This window comes from Lepidochelys kempii, chromosome 1 (genome assembly GCF_965140265.1).
Source record: "Lepidochelys kempii isolate rLepKem1 chromosome 1, rLepKem1.hap2, whole genome shotgun sequence".
NCBI classification, from domain to species: domain Eukaryota; kingdom Metazoa; phylum Chordata; order Testudines; family Cheloniidae; genus Lepidochelys; species Lepidochelys kempii.
Genome location: NC_133256.1, coordinates 303,749,349 through 303,774,206, shown reverse-complemented (window position 1 = coordinate 303,774,206; position 24,858 = coordinate 303,749,349). Strand labels below are relative to the sequence as shown.

The window sequence follows — 24,858 nt, the reverse complement described above, 5'->3', positions numbered from 1 at the left end:
AGTGATCTGGATCACTTGGTGAACTGGATGCACACAAACAAGATGTGTTTTAATACAGCTAAATGTAAATGTATATCCCTAGGAATAAAGAATGTAGGTCATACTTACATGATGGGGGAACTCTGTCTTATGAAGCAGAGACATTGAAAAAGATTTGAGGATCATGATGCATATCAGCTGAACACGAGCTTCCCCTCTGATGCGATGGCCAAAAGAGCTAATTCGATCCTGGAACACATAAAAAGAAGAATCTCTAATAGGAGCATAGAGGTTATTTTATCACCATTTGGCACTGGTGCAACCATTTCTGGAACACTATCCAGTGCTGGTGCTCATGATTCAAGAAGGATGTTGATAAATTGGAGAGAGTTCAGACAAGAGCCATGAGAATGATTAAAGAATTAGAAAGCATGCCTTATAGCAGTGAAATCAGAGCTCAAACCATTTAGCTTCACAAAGAGAAGGTTATGCGATGGCTTGATTACAGTCTATAAGTACCTATATTGGGAACTGTTAAAGATTCTGTGTGTAGTTCCATTTTGGTGTCCCATCTTTCACCAAATTGTCTCTCCTCTATTTAACTCAAATTTGCCCAGTCCATCAACTTAACAGAAAATTAATCAATCAGCCCTTAACTCCAGGGCTTACAGTCTTCCTTTACCTCCCTATCAGTTCCCTGGAGCCAGCCTAGGTTTGTAGCCCCTCTATCATCTCAAGCCCTTCTGCCTCCTTTCTCCCTGTTCTCCTTCCTTTATAGCTGGGGTGTTTTCCTTATTGGTCTTAGCTGTGGGTGTGTGTCTCTGGCAGTTCTGGCAGCTGTGGCAGTGTGCTCAGCCTGGTTGCCTCTCAGTGAGGAAGGCTCTCCTCTCTCCTCTGCCTATGTCCTGTGAACCCCATTACAGGAATAAATATTTAATAACGGGCTTTTCAGTCTGGCAGAGGAAGGTATAAATGATCTAATGGCTGGAAGTTGAAGCTGATAACTTTAGACTGGAAATAAAGCATAAATTTTAACGGTGAGTGTAATTAACCATTGGAACAATTTACCAAGAGGTGTGGTGGATTCTCCATCGGTCACAATTTTTCAATCAAGATTGAATGTTTTTTTTTTTAAAAAATCTGCTCTAGCAGTTATATTTGGGGGAGTTCTATAGCTTGTGTTTTACAGGAGGTCAGACTAGATAATCACAATGGTCCCTTCTGGCCTTGGACTCTATGAATATTTCTTGTGAATTAAATGACTCCAAAATATATATGAATATACAACAGCCATACATAGGACATATGTATTCATAACTTAAAATTATAGGATTGTCTAAACAGCATTCTTAACATTTTACAGAGATGTTCTACTGAAATGCAATTTAATGTCTTTAAAGCCTATCTCATGTACACTATAGCAATGTATATGTATATTTGTTATTGCAAATCTTAATTTTTTATATGACTGAAAAATTAGTTTATGGGAGCCACAATTAAAATAATTTGCAAAGTACCAGCATAACACTATTAAAATAAAATAAGTGCTGCAATATTGTACCAAAATACAGCTAATTTAAATGCAAAAGACTTTTTGTGGGCTATTTGTCTGTGCTGATGTATGTTAGGAGAATTAAAAAGAAGTTTATTTAAGTAGAATGAAAAAATAGAGAAAATAAGGGCTGCAAAGCGAGATTTACTATTGTGTAAGAAATATTAAACATGCCTGCACAAAGGCCACTTGAGGAAAATTGATTACAAGAAATTTGTGACTAGTCATACCGTAGCATAGAAAGAGAGCCACAGGGCTGAAATGACAGTACAGTTTGTGGTGGTTGAATTGTAGGAATGTGACATTGATCTGAAATGGGACCCATTTGAAGTAGTAATTGTCAATCTGTGCAATTAAAGGATGGCCCAAAGTCTTACTCAATTAGCTCTTTTGGCATGACCACTTAGTTTATAAAGTCCCATCGTCTTCAAAAATAGTCATTCTTCCAGTGGAGCCTGTAGAAGACGGTTTGGTTTGGGGTTGGTTAGTACCCATCTAGGATTGTATCTGGAATTTTCCTTTTGCAAAAATACAAAAATGCCTCATTTGATGGACTGCTCTTATTACAAGGTGAGCCAATCAAATATACTATGAGATTTGATGAATGATTGCCACTGTTTAATTACTCAAACACAGTTAGATTACATGTTGTTTTAGAATCCTTTTATTCATTAAAGGAAAAGGAGTACTAGTGGCACCTTAGAGACTAACCAATTTATTTGAGCATAAGCTTTCGTGAGCTACAGCACACTTATAAAACAATATTTTATTGTGCATACATGTTTAAACATTTGACTGCCATTTTTTGCAGATATGGTCAGTGTTTTCAGTTAGAGATGAATCATGAGTTTGAAAAAAGGAAAGAGATGTACCAGATTATGTACAGTGATTATATTTCTATCCCCTCTTTCCCCCATCCCATCATGTAAACAAATTATATAGCCCTAAGGAAGCAGGAGGGGAATAATGGTATGTGAAGTATCTAATTAATGAATAAGGGAGTGAAATCAACCAAAGATTTGAGATTTATAATAATTCTACAATGCTAATATAAGGGCCAGATTTTCACCTCGTTTAAATCAGCATAGCTCCATTTACTTTAATGGAGCTGCATCAATTTACTCCAACTGAAGATCTGGCCTTTTATGCTCTTCTTTACCGAAGTTATGCTATAAAGCAACATTATGTATAAATAATTGTACTGATAAATATAAACTTCAAAAATTATTTCCTTTTCCCCACAGGTACAAACACACTTGGAAAATCAATCTAGATATCACATACAGCAAAGCCAAAAACATCAAGTGAAACAATACCTGACACTTGACACCAAGCTCTCCAGCCAAACCCTCTCACTGTCCCACTGCCATACAGTCCAGCCTGCAGGAGCTACACCCGTACTGAGAAACGGACACATGCCTCCTGCCAGCGATATTGGCACTCCAGAAAGTCCGGTTACCAAGCTACTGGGTCTTGGAGGACAACATGAAAATGTGGTATGGCATGTATGTTTAAGATACAGGCCGGGCTGAGGGAAAGTATAGGAGAATGGTGGTTATCTTGCACACCTTGTGTTACTTGTGAATAACAATTAAATGTACGTGTACCAGTTCTTTGCTGCAGCACATCAGTGTTCCCTTTCTTATAGCCTCACTTTACAGCCCTTGTTCACTTGGGTACTCCTTGCTTACACAAGCAGTCCCATTGAAGTGCGTGGATTCTGAATGCCAGTGTGACTAGCTGCTTGCAGGATTAGACACTTAAACTTTCAGTTTGCACCTGGATATTTTGTATTTGCAGAACGCATGTCAAATACAAAGTCTGACATTAGTATATTACTGTCCACTTTTTTGGTTATGCACCTGGATTTGCAAACCTTTGTCAAATGGAAGTTATTTATGTCTAAAAACATTATTTCAAATATATAATAAAGTTAAACACCAGATCAGACTAAATTTTAGATGCAATAACCCATTCATTGATTTTTTCGGTTAATTGCTGTATTTTATATAGGCCCGATCTTCAGCTCGTGTAAATCTGTGTAGCTCCATTGACTTCAGCACTACCATTGACTTCAGTGGAGCTACACCTAGTTACACCAGCTGAGGATCTGGCCTGTACATTTTATGCAGTCCGATATAGATCAAGATGTTCTTCAGTACTTCAGTCGATTTCAAGAGATGTTGCAAACTAGCAAAAGGAGAATTCATCCAATGGCATAAGAAAGGGAGCAGCTTTATCCCATGATGGGATTTAAATAGAACAAAAAAGACTCATGAATACGCTGTTACCACAGGGTGAAATCCTTTCCATCTACATATGCCCTGAGTAGTTGAGTTCTATGTCAGTGGAGTGTGAAAGGGCTGGGGAAGTGGAATACAGTACCCCAGTGTAGGGCCAATAGGCATGGGTGGGGGGCGGGGAGCTGCAGAATAGTTACCCTCTCCCTGGGGATGCTATTGGCTGCAGTAGTGACTGCAGTCTCTCAGTGCCAGTTGCATGGAGCCCCAGATCCGCATAAATATCCCTGGATTGCTCCATTTGTGGCCTTTGATGGTAGTTGACATGTGGGAGCATGGAGTGTGCAGGCACCTCCACACAGCTGCTCCACCCACAGTTCCCCTACCAGCTCTGCTTGTACAAACCCACATGACACAAGTGAATCTTACCTATAGGCAACAGAATTAGCAACAGTGTTTGACTATGAGGCCTTCTGCAGGGCTGCTTTGTTAAGAAAACAAGGTATTTGTGTACCAATCCAGATTGTTACTCAAAACTCAAACGGAACCCAAACTGAACCTATATTGAGGTTTCAAAAAGTATTTAACTGTTTTTTCTGTTTAATTATTTATCAGTGTCACACGTTTCTGCAGTTCCTGATTCTGGCTAGGACCAGACAGGCTGTTTTGGATATGTGTCCAATCTTTGGAATGAATATCCAAACTGAGGTACCATGAATTTCTGTGCTTCAACACACAACACATTACTCAACCTGCTGAATTTTGGCAGCAGCATTATATGCTGCAGCATGAGTGACCAGGATTCTTGAACAACCACAGATTCCTGGCAGCCTTCCTGGACCAGTAGATAAATGTGTTACGGATGTGACACACTTGAGAGGGGTTGGGATTGATGGTTACTAGTTACCCACAACCCTTCTATCATCTGATCTTGGTGTGACAAGGTGGTAGGCTCAGAAAGGGGGAATGGGTAGAGGGCTGTTGTTATTCAGGGAAAAAAGTAACGTAGTGAACCACAATCACTTTTACTTTACTCATGGGAACTAATATATATGAAAATCTTGCACAGATAGGAAAGTTTATATGAGGCTTAAGAATTTGATCTTTGTTTTTAATTCACTTTTGTTGATTGCAGTTTATTTTCTCTTTAGTTTCATATTATCAAAAATATGGGTCATCATTAATAGTTTAAAACTATTATTTTCTTAGATGGAGGAGGTTATTGATGACATCATCAATATGGAATCAAGTTTTAATGACGAAGGGATAGGTTGCTCCGAAGCTACGCTACTAATGCAAAGAACTGTAAGTATTTTATGGACTTTCATCCTGCTATTAGTAATATAGATTTGTGATATAGAATTGAATTGTAAAATATAGTTTGACAGAATAAGCAGTATTTTCAAGTGGTGAAGTTTCCTCCCCATTGTCCTGAGTTATTTGTCTTTGTGCCAGGAAATGCCATAGGGGTTGAGGGAATCCACAGCCCCAGGATGTGGCCAGGATAAAGACAGAGGGTTCCAGCACAGTTCCTCTATTGCTATTATTGCAGACTCTGGGATGGAATAGTAGCTTCAGCTTCTCAATACCCCTGTGCAGGGGTTTTATGACTAAATAGATCCATGAAAGCCAGTATAAAGTCTCCCTCCTCCAATAGCATGCAAGAAGTTCAAAGATTCCCCAGTGTTGCGGCAACTACTCCTACATGCTACTCTGAAGGGAAAGATGGTGGGGTGAGCTCTATTTGTTGCAGAGACCCTTGGGTTTACCTCTAACATTGGTAAACAGCACCCATTTGAAATAATTACAAGCATTGAGGTGAGAATATGAAAAATACCAATTGAATAATAATATTAAAGCAATAGACTCAATTTTTAAAAAATGTGATGAGCAGTCTGTTTACATTGTCAAATATGTTACAAGTTTGAGGAAGGAGAGTGGACAAAATTTGGGTTGTAAATAAAATAGAGCATTACGTATTTGGGGAAATAATTTGAGTGCTCAAACTTTACTTAAGATGTCATCTGTTTTCTCCTCTCAGCCCCGACTCATGTTGTGATCCTTATTTCCAGACTTCACCCTCAAAGTGATAGTGCCCAGATTGGCAATTAGAACTTGGAGTGTTCAAACATCTCTATGCCAGTTTCAGAGTTCAAATTATTATTTTTATAGCACGTTGTAAATATGCAGAACACTTTACAGATGGTCCTTGATGAACAGAGTTAATACTCTCAGATCAGTCTGATGCACGGGAAGAGCCTTAACTGTTGCAAGATGGTATGGAGGGATGGTCAGTCAGAGTGAAAAGACTCCATGAAAAGTGGGTTTTCAAGCAGGACTGGAATCCTTCTTTAAAACTGAAGATTTTTCATTAACTAAATATGCTAATTCCAGCCTCATTAATGTTTAGCTTCAGGCATGAAGTATACACACTCTGTGTATTGTCTATGGCTACTCTCTTCTTGCAGGTGCAAGTCAGCATTTTGGTTTTAATCTGTCAAACACTATGGACCTGAGTTTTCTCTTATTTACACTGTTTTGACTGCAACTCCACAGGGCCAAACAGTGCCATTTACCGGCTGGCTTCTGTTGGAGAAGATGCTGGGAGGCCAGAGAGATACAACCTCTTTCTGAACAGCCAGGTGTGTGTCCTTTAGGATGGTACAGTCTGCTCCCCATGAAGCACCTGGCCTGCTCCAGGGGTCAAAGTGGAGAGAGGGCAGGCCATGGCTCTGCCTCCTTCCTGCTCCCTTTGGGTGGTTAGATGACAGAATCATAGACTATCAGGGTTGGAAGGAACCTCAGGAGGTCATCTAGTCCAACCCCCTGCTCAAAGCAGGACCAATCCCCAATTTTTGCCCCAGATCCCTAAATGGCCCCCTCAAGGATTGAACTCACAACCCTGGGTTGGCAGGCCAATGCTCAAACCACTGAGCTATCTCTCCCCCCAGTTCTTGAGTTCTTCAGATACACTGTTGTCTAGCATCACATAAAGTAGAGGAATATATTATTTTCCTGAGTTAAAACATCTCTATATATTTGGTCATGTTATAAAAAGATGTTCCAGGGACAAGGAGGAGGGAGCAGCCAGAATTAAAATCTTAGGATTTTCAGTTTCCCAGAAGAGGCAGGTATCTCCCACACTAGCTATCATCTTTGTGCCCGCAAGCAGAAGGATTTCAGTTGTATCCCAGTTCCTTGCACAGTGACACAAAGAGCAGTTAGGGAGAATTCTTGTGCCTTCCCCTGTGCTTCTGCACAAGGGCCTGACGTAACTCTTACACTGTTGTCAGATGGATCAGAATCAGGCCCTAGGTGATTATGGCTCACTTAGTGGTCTTCCCTCTCCTTATACTCCACTGTGGCAGCTGAGATCTACAGAAGCATTAGAGACACACTTTAAATTTGTGCTTCTGTCATTGTCTATGGTTTGTTCCTCAGTTCTGAAACACATTCCCTCTTACGCTCTGCTAGAACTCAGCTTGTTAGGTTTCCACATACCATGTAAAGCTCACCTTTTCAGTGAACTTTGGCTTCACAGGGTCTAATCCATAGACCATTTTCTTTCCTAATCTTAGTGGGTGGTTGATGTGGTTGGGGAATTTGTATTGCTGTCCATTGTGTGTAGTTCTAAACTGATGTTTGTTTTAGTTGGATGCATTCATGTGTGACTTAAATGTTCACATTAAAGGCTATGGGACTACTTATGTGAATAATTGATCAGAGGTTCATAATCTGCCCCTTAATTAATGAATTATAGTTGTGGTATTAGTAGGGTCAGAAAAGTGAAAACAGGAACATACTCCTTCCATCCTGTAGGTGCTCATTGCAGCTCCACCTATGCTAAAGCAGCTGGTCATCTGGCTTTTACTGAAATTTGGTCTAAATTTCCTTATATCAGAAAACCATCTATCCCTGGGCCCCTGATTTAAGAACTACTCAGAGTGGAGAATGCACTAGCTCTATTTCTTCTGCACTTAAGTTTCTACTTTAGATCAGGGGTATCTTTTATCACCAACTTTTAAAATCACTTATGCAAAGAAAGATAAGGGGACAGAGAATGTTTAATCTAGCTGCCTCAATACTTATGCAAGTATTTGTAGACCCCAGTTCTGTCTCCGACCATGAAACATTGGTTTCAAATAAAGCATATCTATTACCGTCATGTATTGCTCAAAGGAGATGTAAGACTAGCATTGTTTCAGCAGTACTACAGCAATGAAAGAATAACAAACCCAAAACACCATTTTGCTGATATAATCTAGAACTTTAGTTAGAAAAACAAAATTAAAAGTAAAACAGAATATGATCGAGACTCGTTTTTCCATAATCATGAGGATCCAATACGATGACACCTCTTATTTTGACTGTTGTTAGTGTCAGCAACACCACCATCAGCAATTCTGGGCCCCAGGGCAGAACTGTCAATGGGCCCCCAAGAAAGGGTCGCTGGGGTGGGGAGTCACTGCCACTGCGTATCATGGAGGGCGGGCTGGAGACAGGCCCCACGCTGCTGCTGGCCTGGTGTGGCATCAGCCCATGGGCGCGGAGCTGGACCACGTGCAGCGGCTGGTGCACGCGCACGCAAGCTGTGCCCATGTGGACACGGTCCACCTGACATTTGGGCGATGTTGCGCCTGCACTGGCTGGTGCCCAGCGAGCTGCTGCTGGCTGTGCTCTTCCGGCACAGCCAGGCTTCCACATGCCTGCTCGGCTGCCTTCGCCTCCTGCAGTACCACCCTGCACGCGCCTAGCAGCCCTGCAACTCGCATGGGCGATTTAAAAGGGCCCGGGGCTCCCGGGACTTTTAAATCACCCAGGCCCCTGGAAAATTGTCCCCTTTGCTCCCGTCGTCAGTGGCCTGAGTGTCAACTCTAGAAAGTAACATAGCGTCCTTGAGCTTTGAACACTGAGGACTGATGCGTTGAATGCAACATGTATATTAAGACAATCAGCCGACTGCAACTGTAGTAATTATTACTTAGCTGCCACCTGTAATGAAAGAAAGGTTAAATTAACTACAATGTAACCCCAGAGTTATGAACACCTGGGAATGGAGGTTGTTCATAACTCTGAACAAAATATTATGGCTGTTTTTTCAAATGTTTACAACTGAACATTGACTTAATACAGCTTTGAAACTTTACTATGCAGAAGAAAAATACTGCTTTTAACCATCTTAATTTAAATGAAAGACATACAGAAACAGTTTCCTTACCTTGTCAAATCTTTTTTTCTAAACTTTCCCTTTATTTTTTAGTAGATTAGATTTAACACAGTACTGATCTGTATAGTATTTGCTTCTCTCTCTCTCTCTCTTTTTTTTTTTTTTGGTCTCTGCCACTTGCTTCCAAATGAGGTGTGTGGTTGACTGGTCAGTTCATAACTCTGGTGTTCATAACTCTGAGGTTCTGTTGTAGGTACAAGTACTGCTATAGCTGGAGATGGTCACAGATGCCAAAAAGCTACCAGCTCTCCATCTTCACCAAACTTGCACTTTAACACAAAACCTTAACAGCAACCTCAGCATGGCTGAAGTGTATTAACTTTCCAAAGACTTGGAATGTGTGACTGTCACTGTTGATATAAAGTATATGACCTCGCCATTAAGATTTTGCATCAAAGTGCAAGTTTAATGAAGTTGGGGAACACATTGCTTTTGGAATCTGTTGGAGATGGAAGTGAAAGCCTTATGGAGCCTGTTATAGACAGTGTAGCAGGAAATGTGAAAATGTCAAGGAATGCAAGAGACTTTTTATTTCCAGGCTTTTCAGGTTTTGGATCAACTGAGGTGTCGTGGTGCAATCCTAGCTATCACTAACCATAGCTTTTGTTTGTGTTACTATATATATATATATATATATATGCTTCCAAGACTCATGGGAACACTATACTGGTAGTTTGCCAAGAACAGTGGCCTCTATGAAAAGATTATTTGCCAATAGTTATTGTACAGGGGTATCTGAAATACCACAAATACTAATACTTTAAGAAATAACTGCAGTATTTTAGATAATCGCAGTGTATCAACTACTGATGAGCACTGACTTTTTTTAATGGCTTCTACTTCACATGATTTTCACCAAACCTTACATCATAAGAATTAGAAGATTGTTAGAATCCTGCCATCTGGATTCTTATCTAAAACCAACCATTCTGCAAGGACCTGAGCTCCACCCATAAAGTGCTAAGTTGGGCTGGCTGGGAAACAAGAATTCTAACTTGAAAAAAATAGAGGTTTTGAAATTTTTAATTTCAATACAGAGCAAAAATGAAACCTAGACCTTTTGAATGTCTTCATGAAAAAGCACAGAGACCCACCAAAGAACAACCAATATTCTGGTGATTAGGACACTGCATTCACTTAGGAAATGCAGGTTCAAGTCTCTACTCTGCATCAGGCCAGCGAGGAACTTGAACCCAAATTTCTGATATCCTAGCTGAGTGATTTAACCACTAGGCTATGGGGTCAGTCTCTTTTTCTTTCTGTCTAGCCCAGTGAATATTTAATTATTCATGCAGTATGAATTAGCTTCACCAGAAGAACTTGAGAAAGAGAAAGAATGACTTTTTAGTTGGAAAAAAGTGTCAATTTTTTTGACCACCTCTAGTGCTGAGAAAGCCAACAAAAAAAGCCTTTGAATATTCCTTCACAATTTTTAATGGTTTTACTTTGTATCCATTTCTTCTATGTATATTCTAGTCAATTAGTTTGCTAGCAGTAATATTTCCTGAGAACAGTGAATTATAAGCAAATACTGGAGAATACTGGTGAAAAGCACATTTTGAATTAGTAACTATAAGTACTTGCACCAGAAACATGGAATTATGCTCATTCATTTAAGGAATAGAAACAAACCATGTGACCTAGGCAAATTTAATCTTGTTCACAGGTTACTGAAAAAAACCTCGTCTCATAAAATCTACGAGAAGTATTTGCCCAAAATATTCATGAATAAAAAAGAGGTTTAATACATCAAACGTGAGTTATTCTATCCGTTCTACAGTTATACCACAAGACTCATGGCCAAAAATCTCTATAGGGGTTTAAGGGTTTATCTGCCCTCTCCAAGATCTTCAGCCTCAACTGTGAGTCCTTTACACTTAAACTTTTTCTAGGGCTTCCAAGTGAGCCCGGTCCACTTCTTGGGGAACCTGGGCCCACCCACTACACCAGGAACCCAATAAACAACAACCAGAAACTTCTCAATTCAACTTGTTGCTGCTACTTCCCTAGGCCTCTTTATCTTCATCCTTATAAGAGGGCCAAAGTTATCAGATCCCTCTCTCCCTGTGCAAACCCAGCTACACAAATGCAGCCAGCAATAAACCTTGGCTAATCCTCATGCTCCTATAACCAGAGAGAAGCATGCTTCTTTAATCCTCTGGTGTCAGCCAGGGACTGGCCTACTAGGGCCCAGCATCTCCTTTTATCTGAGCTTGCTGGGCTCTGATTGGGCTCTGATTGGATGTTGGTAGCCCTAGAAGGACCGGGCCTTTGTAGTTTCCAAGATGGCTGTTTCAGTGAGGTCCCTCTAGGTAGGCCTGGAGAACTTACTTTTTGTGCACCTTTTTTTTCCTGTATTGCTGCTTTCTTGGATGGGATGTATTGGGACTGCCGTGTTTTCTGTAGGGAGCTGCAAAGGCTAGGTACACCCTTTCACAAGGGGATAATACACAAGTGCAGAAAAGAACAACAGAACCCACAAAAGCGAGCTAGCGTGTTACAAGGGAATAACCCATTAGACAGCCTGTAAGAGAGGAAAGGACATAGATGAGCCTTGTAGCCCTTACAGGGAAACAATTGATTAAGCAATTGTCAGTTGCCTAGTGGCTCAATCCAGGCTAGTCCTTGTGATGTTGATAACCTGCAAAGCAAAAGGAATGTTCTGTAGGGAATAATCTTACCCTGACCAAGGTTTGGACTAGATGACCTAATAGGTCTTTATTCATCTGTAATTTTTATGATTATGTTAACAGCAGTGGATAAAAAGCTCTCATTAAATCACTCTGAACCATGATGAATGCACAATTCTATCTATCTGCAAAATCCCATTGCTGTCACAAGGTCTTTGAGGTCACAATTGCTCATCATGGCATTAATAATTTGTATTCATATTCATTATTTGTCAAATACTGGTGGTTACAATTTGGTAATTGAATGGATTACAAAAAAATTACTGTCTGTCCCATTGCTAGAAACCACACAGAAAAAATATCAGGATATTTCTCTAAATACTTTATTGAATAACTACTGTGATCATTCAGGCAGGAATCCTTTGCGTTAAAGGGTGCACAAAATAATGCTGGACTAGGCAGCCCAGTGCTGCATATTGTATGGGTAGTTTTCAGTCAGTAAGCACTGATGTCATTTGGCAATTTTCATAAACTGTTAGGGTTCAAAACCATTCTAGAGAAAGGTACAGAGTAAATATTAACAACCCTCTTTGCTTACTGTGGGTAACTTGAAAAACGTGCATAACGTCAATGTGAATGCTTTGTCAATCACATTCTACACCAGATTAGTCTGAAAGTCCAAGGAAGAATCAAAGTTCACCTAGGTACATAAGCTTCAGCATAGCTCTCCTAGATATTGTTTACAAGATTACTGAAAGAGAAAAATGAAGGAGAAAGACCAAACTATCGATATTGTGGAAATTATAGACTCTTCAAAAATAAAACTGGTGAGCAAATATTTTCTTTCTTCAATAATTTTGAGTTAAAAATATATAAAGCATGTGGATCATGAGATACTAATCTTAGAACAAACAAGATAAAGTACTGGGTTAGAAACTGTCTAATATGTATACAACCAATAATGCAGTTTGTTAATTTAGATTGTTGCAGTAAACAGTTCTGAGGCAATCTTTGTGGAGACATTTCTTGATATCAGAGAGGACGTTCTCTTGTGTTTGTAACTGAGCTGTCAAAACAAATGCTTAGTACCAGTTTTTCATGAGTTATACCAGTATGAAGCAGGACTCTGTGGGTGAAACTCATTCATGGTGTGGAAGACTGGTATACAGCTCTCTGTCGGAGTTAATCCCTTCATAAGGGCTGCATGCGGGTTACTTTGAGGGAGTGGCAAAGCAAGGAAGCTTATGTATCCAGCCTGCCACAGAATAGGTTTTTGTAACAGCTCTACAGAGGCCAGTACAAAAACTAAAATAGGTGTGGTCCAGACGAGGGGCCACAGGTCCACCTCACGGTAGTCAGGTATCACTTCATTAGTTTGCTTTGAATTCACATTCTTAGGTTATCTTTGCACCCAGAAGGGCCAGGAACATTTTTAAAAAGGAATTAAATGTATAGCCCAGCACACAACTCTACAGCAAGGAGTTGATTCCACACCAAATTCCATAGCTGTATGGGATACATGAGGCCCTGGTCTTATTTGCCCAAGCCTTTGGCTAGCCCAGTGGTTCCCAAACTTGTTCCGCCGCTTGTGCAGGGAAAGCCCCTGGCGGGCCGGGCTGGTTTACTTGCCACGTCTGCAGGTTCGGCCGATAGTGGCTGCCATTGGCTGCAGTTCGCTGCTCCAGGCCAATGGGAGCTGCTGGAAGCAGTGGCCAGTACTTCCCTTGGCCCGCGCTGCTTCCAGCAGCTTCCATTGGCCTGGAGCAGCGAACTGCAGCCACTGGCAGCCACGATCGGCTGAACCTGCGGACGTGGCAGGTAAACCAGCCCGGCCCGCCAGGGGCTTTCCCTGCACAAGCGGAGGAACAAGTTTGGGTACCACTGGGCTAGACCATGGACATTTATGTATATGGTCAGTAGTAACATTTCTTCTGGGCATATACTGTATGTGGGAATCTGAAACTAGTTCATTTTTCTCTTGTGAATAATGAACAAGCTTGCTGCTCATTATTCAAAGATAAAAATAGCCAGTTTTCATACATAATATATCTGAGCGTTAAGTACGAGGTCAAGCAGTGTACAATTATTAACCAGGTTAAAGATAAATGTAGAAGGTGCTGCAATTTGTGCTGGGTACAAGTACAGAGGTCTGAAACTTGGAGCACTTGCTAACTTGATGTTTTACATGGAAATAAAGAAAAAAGAAACAGGTATTGTTTTTATTAGTTAGCAATAAAGCAAGTTTATTTCCCAATATACAGTGATTGTCCTTTAAAAGTCAATATTTTTAATAAGTAATTATTTAAAGTTTAATTACTGGAGTACCTTTAACATCCAACTGCAAAAGGGATCCCTAGACCCTGGAAATACTCCTAGTAAGAGAGAGCTCTTGTGCCAGAGCACTGATAGTCTAAATAGACCAGCAGACAAAGGGTTGGGCAAAGGGAGTATTGTTATCTGTGATCTTACAGAGTAAGTGGAGAGAGAGAGAGAGAGGTTTACTGAGTTTCCCCAGGTGACACAGCAATTCTATGACAAAACCAGAAGTTGGACTCAGATCTTTAGAGTCCTGTTCCAGTCCTGAATCACTAGACTATATGTCCCATCTATATATCCCTTCCATTGTGTGAGCTGTTAGCACACACTAAGCCAGATACTGAGAGGTATTTCAGATATCCCAATTTCCCCCCTCTATTTAAAAATAGGATGTATTTCTGACATTTCAGATATTATTGTATAGTAAATGTATGAGCAACAATTTCATCAACAATTTCGTCACTTGATAGTTATGGATTAAAGTGCAGAAAAAAATCAATGCATGTTTTGAAATTCATATCCATACTTCAGAGTTTAAAGCCAGCTGAGTCACCTGGTTACACTGAACAAATGAGGTAAATGATAAGGAATTAAATACTTTGTTTTTACTTTTTGAATCTGAAGGAATAAAACAAATAACATTTTACATAATACATGAAATGGACAATCAAAATGGTTCTAACTTTAGACTTTCTTCCACATTAGGGATGCAAGTGACACCAGTGTAAAAGCGTTATTAAGGCCCTGTCTGTAGTTATAATTAGAAAGAATTAACAAGAGTCATTTTTAAGTAGAAAGGTGCTAACATACTTTTCCTGGATAAGGTAGACCGACAAGAATCATTTTACAAAATTGTGCTATAATTTAAGGTCCAATATTAACATGATTTAAGAGGTGTATAGACAGGGTGTAAATGTGAATGACAGATTGTCCTAACATTTAACATGCAAGCACTGCAATTTAGATGTCATCTGATGTATTAATTTCTATCAAGCAGAAATGGAAATTTACAATTACAGGTATTGTTATGATACTGTACACTCAAGAAGATGGACCAAACGAGTATAGCTATTAGAAATACATGTGTTTGTTGAAGGTATCTATTCTTAACATGTATGACTCCTCCTCAATGGATGGTGACATGAATTTCAAGGTCTAATGGATCAATGATGGCTGCTCACCATATGAGTGCCTCTTGCCAGCTAATTTTAGAATAAATCAGGGATTATTGATTTTGGTCTAGTCATGTGGGTGGAAAAACATCAGTGCAGATGATTAAAGTGGAATAGATATTATAAAGAAACTAAAACTCTATTTAGAGCTGGGCTTTACTGCATTCAGTAGGACTTTACAAAAGCAAGAAAATCTAGTTTATTTTGGAAAAGAAATTACCGTTTACTTTGTGTTTGTATAAGGCCTAGTAGAATCAGGCCCTGATCCTGACAGAAGACTTTGGATGCTACTGCAATGCAGCAAAAAAAAAAAAAGTAACCTGGAAAAATAGTAATGTGATCATGCAATTAAAGACTGTATCATAATTAAGGATACAATTCTGTCATGGAGGTCATGGATTCCGTGACTTTCTGGGATCACTGTGACTTCTTCTGAGGCAGGGCAGAAGCAGCATCCGGGGTAGGGTCAGCCCCCCTGCGGCTGGAGCAACAGCTGTCTGTCCCTGTTCCAGGAGCAGCGGTGGAACTGGAGCAGCACCTGGTGGCCAGCCCCAGGGCTGCTGGAGCTGAGGTCCCTGGGCCTGCTGGAGCTGTGGTCCCCAGAGCAGCAGTCTCTAGGGGTCAGCCCTGGGGCTGCCAGAGCAGCTGACTGGTGGGCTGACCGTTGGACCAGCAGCTCCTGGACCGAAGCAGTGGCTTGGGTTGGAGCAGCTGCCGGAAGTCAGCCCCCGACAGTGCTCTGACTTTTAGTCTCCCCCAACCCCCAGGGTATTTTTAATAAAAGTCAGGGGCAGGTTGCAGGCTTCTGTGAATTTTTGTTTATTGCCTGAGACCTGACCCTGACTTTTACTAAAAATACCCATGACAGAATCTTAACCTTAATCATAATACATATGTACAAGGGGGCCAAATTAAGGCAATCTTAATTCTTGGATTTCCTAAATTTTGGGTGCTTGATTTAGCAACCTTAATGTTCTTTTAACAAAGGGTTTTTTTGTGTGTGTAATATTGATATATTATATGTTTCATATATGTAGTCTCCACTAAAAAGACATCTACCAACAGTTACCATGCTGTGATATCTGGAATACCACAGTATTTCCCTACATGAGGAAATTAGTTTGCTTATCAGCATGATATTTTCCTTGGAAAAGGAACTATGGTATTTCAAATACTGAATTGTGGTAACTGCCAGCTCTTCAATAGCAACCACGAACTACATTTTTATAACATTCATGTCTGCAGCCATACTAATTCAAGCTGTAATCTCATTGGATGGCACAAATTCCTCAGGGTCAGGCATAGCTGCTGGAATTAGGAGTGCAGGGGGGTGCTGCGGCACCCCCAAGCTTGACGTGGTTTCCATTATATACAGAGTTTACAGTTTGGCTCAATTGCTCTCAGCACCCCCACTATAAAATTTGTCCCGCACCCTGGGGTCAGGCCTCTTCAGTAGTTGGATGAGAGAGCCTAGCAAAAGTCCTGGAGCTGCAGGACTTACTACTGGGGGCACTATGGACTTGATCTTGCAAAATGCTGCTGAGTCCTAGCCAGAGACTCACTCACAAAGTTAAAATTCAGCATGGGCTGAAGTGCTTTATTGGTCTAGGCTGGAATGCACTGTTCAGCACCTTGCAGGATTGAGCCCTACAGATGAGAACCACCATCTACAGATGAGATGTCAAACCAATATTCTGATACAGTCATTGAAGATCCAGTGACACTTTTGTTATTAAAAGCAAGAGCGTTAAGCCTGGTATCCTTGCCAAATTCTAATTTGGTTAATTACATTCTGCTTTCATTAATTCCCCTTGCAGTTTCAGTTGGATATAGTATGATTCACTTCCAGTAATACACTGTCACTGGGTGTGCCTGGTTAACATTTCCTGTGTTAACAGTTGCTATCTTTCTCCAACTGCTCTTTTTAAGTGGGTGAAATTATTATGTGTTTGTACGTGTATAGGACATACATGTCATCTACAAAGTACACACACAGACACAGAACTGAGAGCAAGCATGTATATTTTGTACAGTTAGGACATTTTTAAGTGCTTTGGATTCATCACATTTAATGGTGCTATATCACTGTAAGGTCACTTTCATACACATAATGTATAATTACATCATTGCAAAAGTATTTGTACTTTTTTGTAAGGTTACAAAAGTTTTTGTGAGGTTTAAATACAAAGTTTTGAGTATATTTGGTTCAAGCCATAATTGTGTATAAACTTTCAGTGCTACATCATATAACATCATGAAATCCTGTTGTGACATACAGGATCCTGTTGTGACATACAGGGTAATATATATGCAAGTGGCCTGATATAACGTGAATGACGCCTAATAATTTGTATAATATTTTGGGGTATAATTTTTGTCTTTTGTATTTAATTCCAAAATGCCCACATTTTGGGTCACGTTTGAACTAACTTCTGCAACATTTAACCAGGAAACAAAATTTCTCATCTCTCATTACAGCAAAAGTGACCACTCAAGGTTATAATGCAATTTCTATTTTAACCTCTAATTTGTTTGGTACTAGAATTTTCCATGCTTGGTATCATGCCAGAGGTGAATTTTTTTTATAGAGTTTCAGCAAAATCCTTTAAGAAATTGTGGAATTTTCATATGGGGGGAAAAAACCCAAAAGAGAAATGTGTATACATGTCAAAGGGGCATCAAATTTGTCTTGCTTTGTAGATCCTAATGTGATTTAAACAAGAATCCATATTTGAAGGAAAATAGTTCAGAAGTTTTAATATTAAGAAAACTGACAATTTATTTTTAAGATATGTACAGTAGGATTTTCTGAGGTTTTTGTTGTTGTTTTGCTTCGTCTATACCTTGTAGTATTGTGGACACATAGTTGCATTAAATTTTGCTATTTGTTTTTTCTGCTCTATATAAAGCAGCTTCAAACACTGTGAGGCCACTGTGCAATCTATATTTGTAAGGATGTTTAAAATCTCTAGTAGCCTATATATCCTGATGGAGGAAGCAGAACCCCTACTCTAGAGTACGAATGGAGGAAGGGAGCTCTGAACTCTGGAGTTCTACTCCAATCTTTGTTACTGACAGGCTTGATAATATTTTGTATTTATATAGCATTTACTGACATTATTTCATCCAGGCACTATAAAACCAGTATTTGACAAAAAATAATATATTTATACTCATTTTACAGATGGGGAAATTGGCACTCAGAGAGGTCAAACAACTTGCATATGGGCACACAGCAAGTGAGTGCCAGAACTAGGATTATAACCCAGCACTTTTGATGCTGAGGCATGCTCTTAACCCCCCTAGATAGTGGATGACAGTCTCTATTGCCTTGCAGCATGTATAGTCACTTATATCAGTGCAAAGTGGGTGTCAAATGTTATCACTCTGACTTAGTGTTTTACATCCATTTTGTGCTGAGGTAAATGTCTACATAAAGTGCAGGAAGAAAAGGAGGACTTGTGGCACCTTAGAGATTAACAAATTTATTTGAGCATAAGCTTTCGTGAGCTACAGCTCACTTCATTGGATGAAGCTCACGAAAGCTCACGCTCAAATAAATTGGTTAGTCTCTAAGCCAAAAGTCCTCCTTTTCTTTTTGTGGATACAGACTAACACGGCTGCTAGTCTGAAACCTCTCATAAAGTGCAGGGTAATTCAGAATCAAACCTAGTGTCTTCAAGCGAGATCACTTTGGGTATGTCTACACTGCAATTAAACACCCCTGGCTGGCCCGTGTCAGCTAACTCAGCCCAAGCCCTGTGAGTCCATGGGGCTGTTTCATTGTGGTGTAGATGTTCAAGCTTGGACTGCAGCCCAGGCTCTGTGACACCCTGGGGGAATGTCCTAGAGCTTAGGCTCCAAGGTCCCTGAATCACAGTATTGCTATCCGTATAAAAGGGATAATGGATAATAATATTTCCCCACCTACATCACAGGAACAACCACCTCATGTCTTTTTGCTTAATACAAAGCTGGCATTTAATCTACTGCCATTTTAGTTTGCTGACTTTGGGCATTGTGTGGAAACAACAATTCACTTCACGGCACTTCTATTTGATAGAACTGATCTGACTGCTTTTGTGGGTGCAGATTTGTCTGACTTTTCTTACAGAGTTTAGGATACTTTTGCTCCCTAAAATGCTTGAGGTTTTAGGGAAACTTTTACCTGTGACCTGTAAATTGGCTTCTAGCCCCACGTGGCTTATAAATTCAAGCAGGGAGTTATGGGATGAATTATAAATCAGGATTGTTAACATCTTTTGGGAGGTTAGGGTGCCATTATCTTACTGATGGTTAAGCCCTTGCTCAAGAAGCCACCTCTTCATACTGTTTTTTCTTCTCTCTATCTGAACATTTCAGTCCTGTTTGTTTGTTGTTGGGTTTTTTTTTTTTGCCTGAATATGGCAGAGTGTTTGGTCTAATGTTATTTATCCAATGATTTCCTAGCAAGGGACAAAGGACAGATGTCTATGCTGATTCTTTTAGGTCTATTCTCAGTCTTTGATACCATTGACCACAAGGTTTCATAGAATCACCTTGTTCTTCGGCTGGGAACATGGTAAGTTACATTCGGGTTCCACTAAAGTAAATAGAAATTTTGCCATTGACTTCAATGGGGACCAGATTTCAGTGGTCTCTCTCTCTCTTTAATGGCTTTGTTCTTATCTTTCCAAGTGGTTTTATACGGCGAATTGGGGCAAGGTGTTTCTCTACAAGGCTTCTTTTGGACACTCCTTTTTAACACCTACATGGAGCTTTTGGGGAGATGGGGAGATTATTTGGACTGCACCGCCATCAGTCTATGAATGACTTGCAGCTCTGTATTTTTTTCACTTTTTTTATCACATACAGATAGTGTGGTAGCTTTGCTTTCCCAGTGCCTCACTGAGAATGGAACGTAGAGGAGAGAAAAACTGTCTGAAGCTTAATCTCTATGAGACAAAGGTGATGTTAGTGGGTTGGGAAATGATTCTGGGCCTTTTATATCAGTTGTGGAGACTCAGGCCTGGTCTGTACTTCAGAATTAGGTTGATACAAGGTAGCTTATGTCAATCTAACTATGTACATGTCTACACTAAAATTTCACTCCCACCGATGTAATTCGCACACTGCACCAACGTAATAACTCGACCTCCATAAGAGGTGTAGAGTCAATGTAGTTAGGTCGATGCAGTGTCAGTGTAGACACTGTGTTGCTTACATCAACTGTTGCTGGCTTTCAGAAGCTGTTCCGTGAAACCCCACACTGACAGTTCAATCAGTGCATGCAGTCCTGGTGAGGACATAGCAAAGTGTAGACATGTACAAGTGATGTAATTTCTGCAGCAGCTGTATGTCGACATAAGTTAGGTCAACTTAATTTTGTAGTATAGACATGCCCTCAGGGAGTTTGTCCACCCTTTGTTGAGGTGATTGTCACTACAGAGGTACTTTTGAACCCCCATCTGCTCTTGGGCTGTCATGTGCAATTCATGGTTAATGCATCATTTTTCATCAGCATCTAGTTAGATGTCTGTGATCTTTTTTCTCAGAGTTGGACCTTGTCATTATAATTCATGCCTTTGTGATTAGATGGTGGATATTTGATTATATCTATATGACAGATATATAGATTATATTTATATGGCTTAACTCTTGAGATTTAGATGTGTTCTTCAATTTAACTCATCTGTTCATATCATCCATCCCATTCTTTATCATCTACACATTCTTATTTAATGGCACTGGTATCTGTGATGGGGCGGCATGCTGCACTCCTGCCTCTTCCATGAACACAGAGCACACCGAGACTGGTGATTAGGTACACCTCTGCCCAATTAGGCCTTCTCCATGGGAACCTAATTAGAATTAGTTTCTTCCTCTTTGCTCTTTTTCCTTTAATGGAGGTTCTACCAGGCATCTGCCCCTCCTTGCCCTCAGAGTCTTCATCTTGGATCCTATTACAGGGGCTACCCATTTTCCACCCACAAAAATCACATTTGGTGGGTGTGGCTCCGTCCCATAATTCTGTCTCTGTCTGAGGTCATCACATGAAGGGCAGCCTGTTGAGCTGTTCTCCCCCCCTTACACCTTCTTTGTTGGTGCGGGGGGGTCATTCTTGCTCTTGGGCCTCTGTTTCCATCTACTATTCTTGCCACGGTACATTTCTTGCAATATTTATCTGTGGACTGGCCCACCGGATCCAAGATGGCTGCTTTAACCACGTTATAGTCTCTTGCATGCTCATCACCAAGAGCTGTATATGCTGCCTGTGCTTCCTCAGTTAAATAGGCTGCTAGCCAGAAGGCCCACATTGTTCTGGCTCCCACTGCCACCTTTCAAAAGTAACCAAATGCATCAGGGTAATCTCCCTGTTCCATCCTACAGAGTCCTATCCCTAGGTTCTCTTTTCCATTGTAGGACTCAGCAATTTAAACTTTGCAGGAATTGTTGCTGAACCTGGATTTGCTCCCATATAAATTCCTGCTGGATTTTTTGCTGCTCTGCCTGCCAGGCAAGCAAGGACTATTTCTCTGTGTGGTGCGATTGTTGGAAGCCCTTCAGTGTCTTCTACAGCTCTCTTTGCTGCTCCATCAGCCATTGTGGTGTTCCCACATCGCCAAGACTGCCAAAACTCGACACCAGCTTCTCTGTCAGGTTTCCAGACCACACAGATACAGGCACAATCCCAGCCAAGCCTCCAGATCATGACAAAGCAGCATGGTGCACCCCTACCTCTTCCACGAACACACTACCCTGAGATCTTCTTGCTTGTAAACACCACTGCATTGTTTATTTAGAGTTTTAATCCCTCCACAAATACATAGCATTGTCTGCACACTTACACACTGTATCTCAACTTCCTGATCCAGTCTCCAAAAGTGGTGGGGGAGGTAGGTAAGGTGTTTCTACTCAGGGGATTCCCCCTGCATTTGGCAAGCTTTCCTAGCCTTCTGTTCCTCTCTTTCTCTTTTCCCCCTGAGCACTCCTTCTTGTGCCCTTTTTTACAGCTTCCCTGTCAGAGGGGCTAATTGGTTTATTGACTATTCCCAATCTGGCCTGGTAATCTGGTGCACCTCTTCTAATTAGGCCTTCTCCAGGAGAACCTAATCAGTACCAATGGTAACCAGAGTGCTGGCTCAGTACTAGCCTTCAGCACTCTGTTACATAACATTACAAATTATAATGTATTTACCATTACTACGATATTAATACCTAGTTTTGAATATGTATGTATAGGCGTATGAGAATTTTGCTGCAGTTATTTGAACAAATCACATTTGCTGGACTATTTGTATGTAAGAAAACTATTATTTTATTAATAGTTATTTTTTCCCTGTCATTTCACTAAAACAATAAGACTAAATCCCAATAAGGGCCTGATCCAAAGCCCATTGAAGTGAATAGTAACATTTCCATTAGGAAGATTTTGGATTAGGCTGTTGGAAATTACTGAGTTAATCTAGGTTTCAGAGTAACAGCCGTGTTAGTCTGTATTCGCAAAAAGAAAAGGAGTACTTGTGGCACCTTAGAGACTAACCAATTTATTTGAGCATGAGCTTTCGTGAGCTACAGCTCACTCACGAAAGCTCATGCTCAAATAAATTGGTTAGTCTCTAAGGTGCCACAAGTACTCCTTTTCTTTTTGAGTTAATCTAGTGTCAGGAGCCCAACTTCTGCATTAACTTACAGTAATGTAATCTCAAAGGAGTCCCTAAATATACACCTGGAGCTGATACAAAATCCACTGTCATAGTTCAGTTATAGTATGACTGCAACACAGATATTGCAAATTTAAAAATATAATAAATACTACAGTACTCTTTGTTTTACTGCTCAGGAATGAAATAAAGGTGCTTATGATGGGAATGTGCTTAGCTTTCAAATCCTACATATTAAACATAGTTTGTTCTTGAGTAATACTCAAGTGAATTCTGAACATTCTTTAAAATTTATTTGCACTGAGAGATGAAATATTTAAGCGGATTTTCAAAACTGACTTGGCTTGGTGATTTCTATCTGTGTTTAGGAGCGCTCCATGCTCTGAAGTATTAGTCTTCTGATAAAGTGCTTTGAAGTACATAGGTGGTGTTATTTGTATGTGTGCAACATGTGCAATGGTAGATTCATTCTACCACTGGCTACTAGGAGAATTTGCAGTGAACTGAACTCTCAAGTGGAAAATCTTTAAAATTAAAGAGATTTCTTCCCCCTAGAAGATAAATCTTCTTTGTAATTAGATACATAAAAGGACTCACGAAAGAATGTAGTAACACTAGCATGGGACAGATAAGCATTAAACAAATCTTTACCAAAGTACCTTAGTCCCAAGCAGCTTGCAATGAGGTACGTGCCCAACCTTAGGGAAGGTACAGAAATAGTTAATTAGGGGCTCAGGAATGTAAAGCAAGGGAGGCAAGGGAAATCTAGAGGAGACATCCTGAGGGGAAGAGGTAGAAGAACTGGAAGTGCTTTCCCAGCCCAATCCCATGGTCAGGATGCAAGAAAGAACTGGGACAATGAAGGTCTATACAGTTTAAAAGAGACTTTTTGTATCTTAAGGACAGTTTACTTTTCCCCCAACTAAAACAAACTGTCTTTGCTTTTTTCATCTATCTTTTTAAAATGTTTTGGACCAGACTGACAAAAGCCCCTAGCTTGTTGTACATTGGCCACAGTGGAGAAATGTTGTGCACAGAAGTTGTGTGTGCAATAAAATGGCAGAATACAATATTTGGCATCTTTTCTTCTGCTTTTCCCGGACTTATTTTCTGTTGGGCTGGCTTGAGTCACATTTGTATACAGCTGTTTTCACATGGACACACAACAGTGTTTAATTGTAAGTCTGGTGCGGGGATAGTGCGTGATGAAGGGTTGATTATATGGGATTGGAGTCTAAATTGCTCATTTCTAGATTTCCAGAACTGGGTTTTATTTTAAAAGGGTTTAGAATTATTCAAAGAAAGGTTGATATCTTGGGGTGCTAGCAGGAATCCATAGGAACACTCTTTCAACCTTCACTCCCTTTTAACAATTTTTTTGTTTTGTTTTCAAGTACCATATCGCATTTCACAAAGGAAGGAACAATACAATATTATGTACAGCCAGACATGGTAGAGCTGAATTAAGGCCAGTAGAGTTTCTGGTCTATCCTTGTAACTTTGCAAGATTTACACCAACAGCATGTTCTCCAGTGCTCTGTTCACTCCTCTTTTAAAAGCAATCGGGCCTTAACCTCTTTATATTGTTAAAACATAAACAATCCGAAATACTAATTCTGAGTTCAGTGGTGTGGTTAAGTACTCCCTGGGGACTAGGTAAAGACCAGCAAGGTTATTTTCCCTTTCAACTTAACTCATGTTTGAAGTGTAGCTGCAGTAATCTTGTTATTGGAAAATAGGCTACAGTATTATTTCAAAATCAGACACCAAGAGCCATATTCTGCCATCACTCAACATACAAAACTCACATTGTCCTCTATCAAAGTTCTGCATGTGGAACAATGGCAGGCTTTGACCCTTAACCTTTAATTTTATTTAATACAAGATGATGACAAATTCTCCTTTAAATGTATATATGCAGCTCACACTGAAGAACATGAGACATGAATACGCATTTGATAGAGAATTTTGCTCTTAGCAAAAAGAAAAGGAGTACTTGTGGCACCTTAGAGATTAACCAATTTATTTGAGCATAAGCTTTCGTGAGCTACAGCTCACTTCATCGGATGCATAAAAGTGCATTTTCCACTTTTATGCAT

General features: G+C 40.1%; 1 protein-coding gene across 3 annotated transcripts in view; it reads left to right on the top strand.

Annotated features, from left to right (window-relative positions):
- Positions 1-24,858, top strand: part of TFEC (transcription factor EC) — a 125,276-nt gene that overhangs the window by 77,148 nt on the left and 23,270 nt on the right. For 2 of the 3 annotated variants that reach the window (XM_073331607.1, XM_073331602.1), the window contains exons 2-3: positions 2,776-3,027; positions 4,981-5,076. In XM_073331607.1, the coding sequence (XP_073187708.1) occupies positions 2,776-3,027; positions 4,981-5,076 (348 nt within the window). Of the gene's footprint in view, positions 1-2,775; positions 3,028-4,980; positions 5,077-12,386; positions 12,456-24,858 lie in introns of those variants that run through there. The other variant, XM_073331616.1, reaches the window with a different exon arrangement.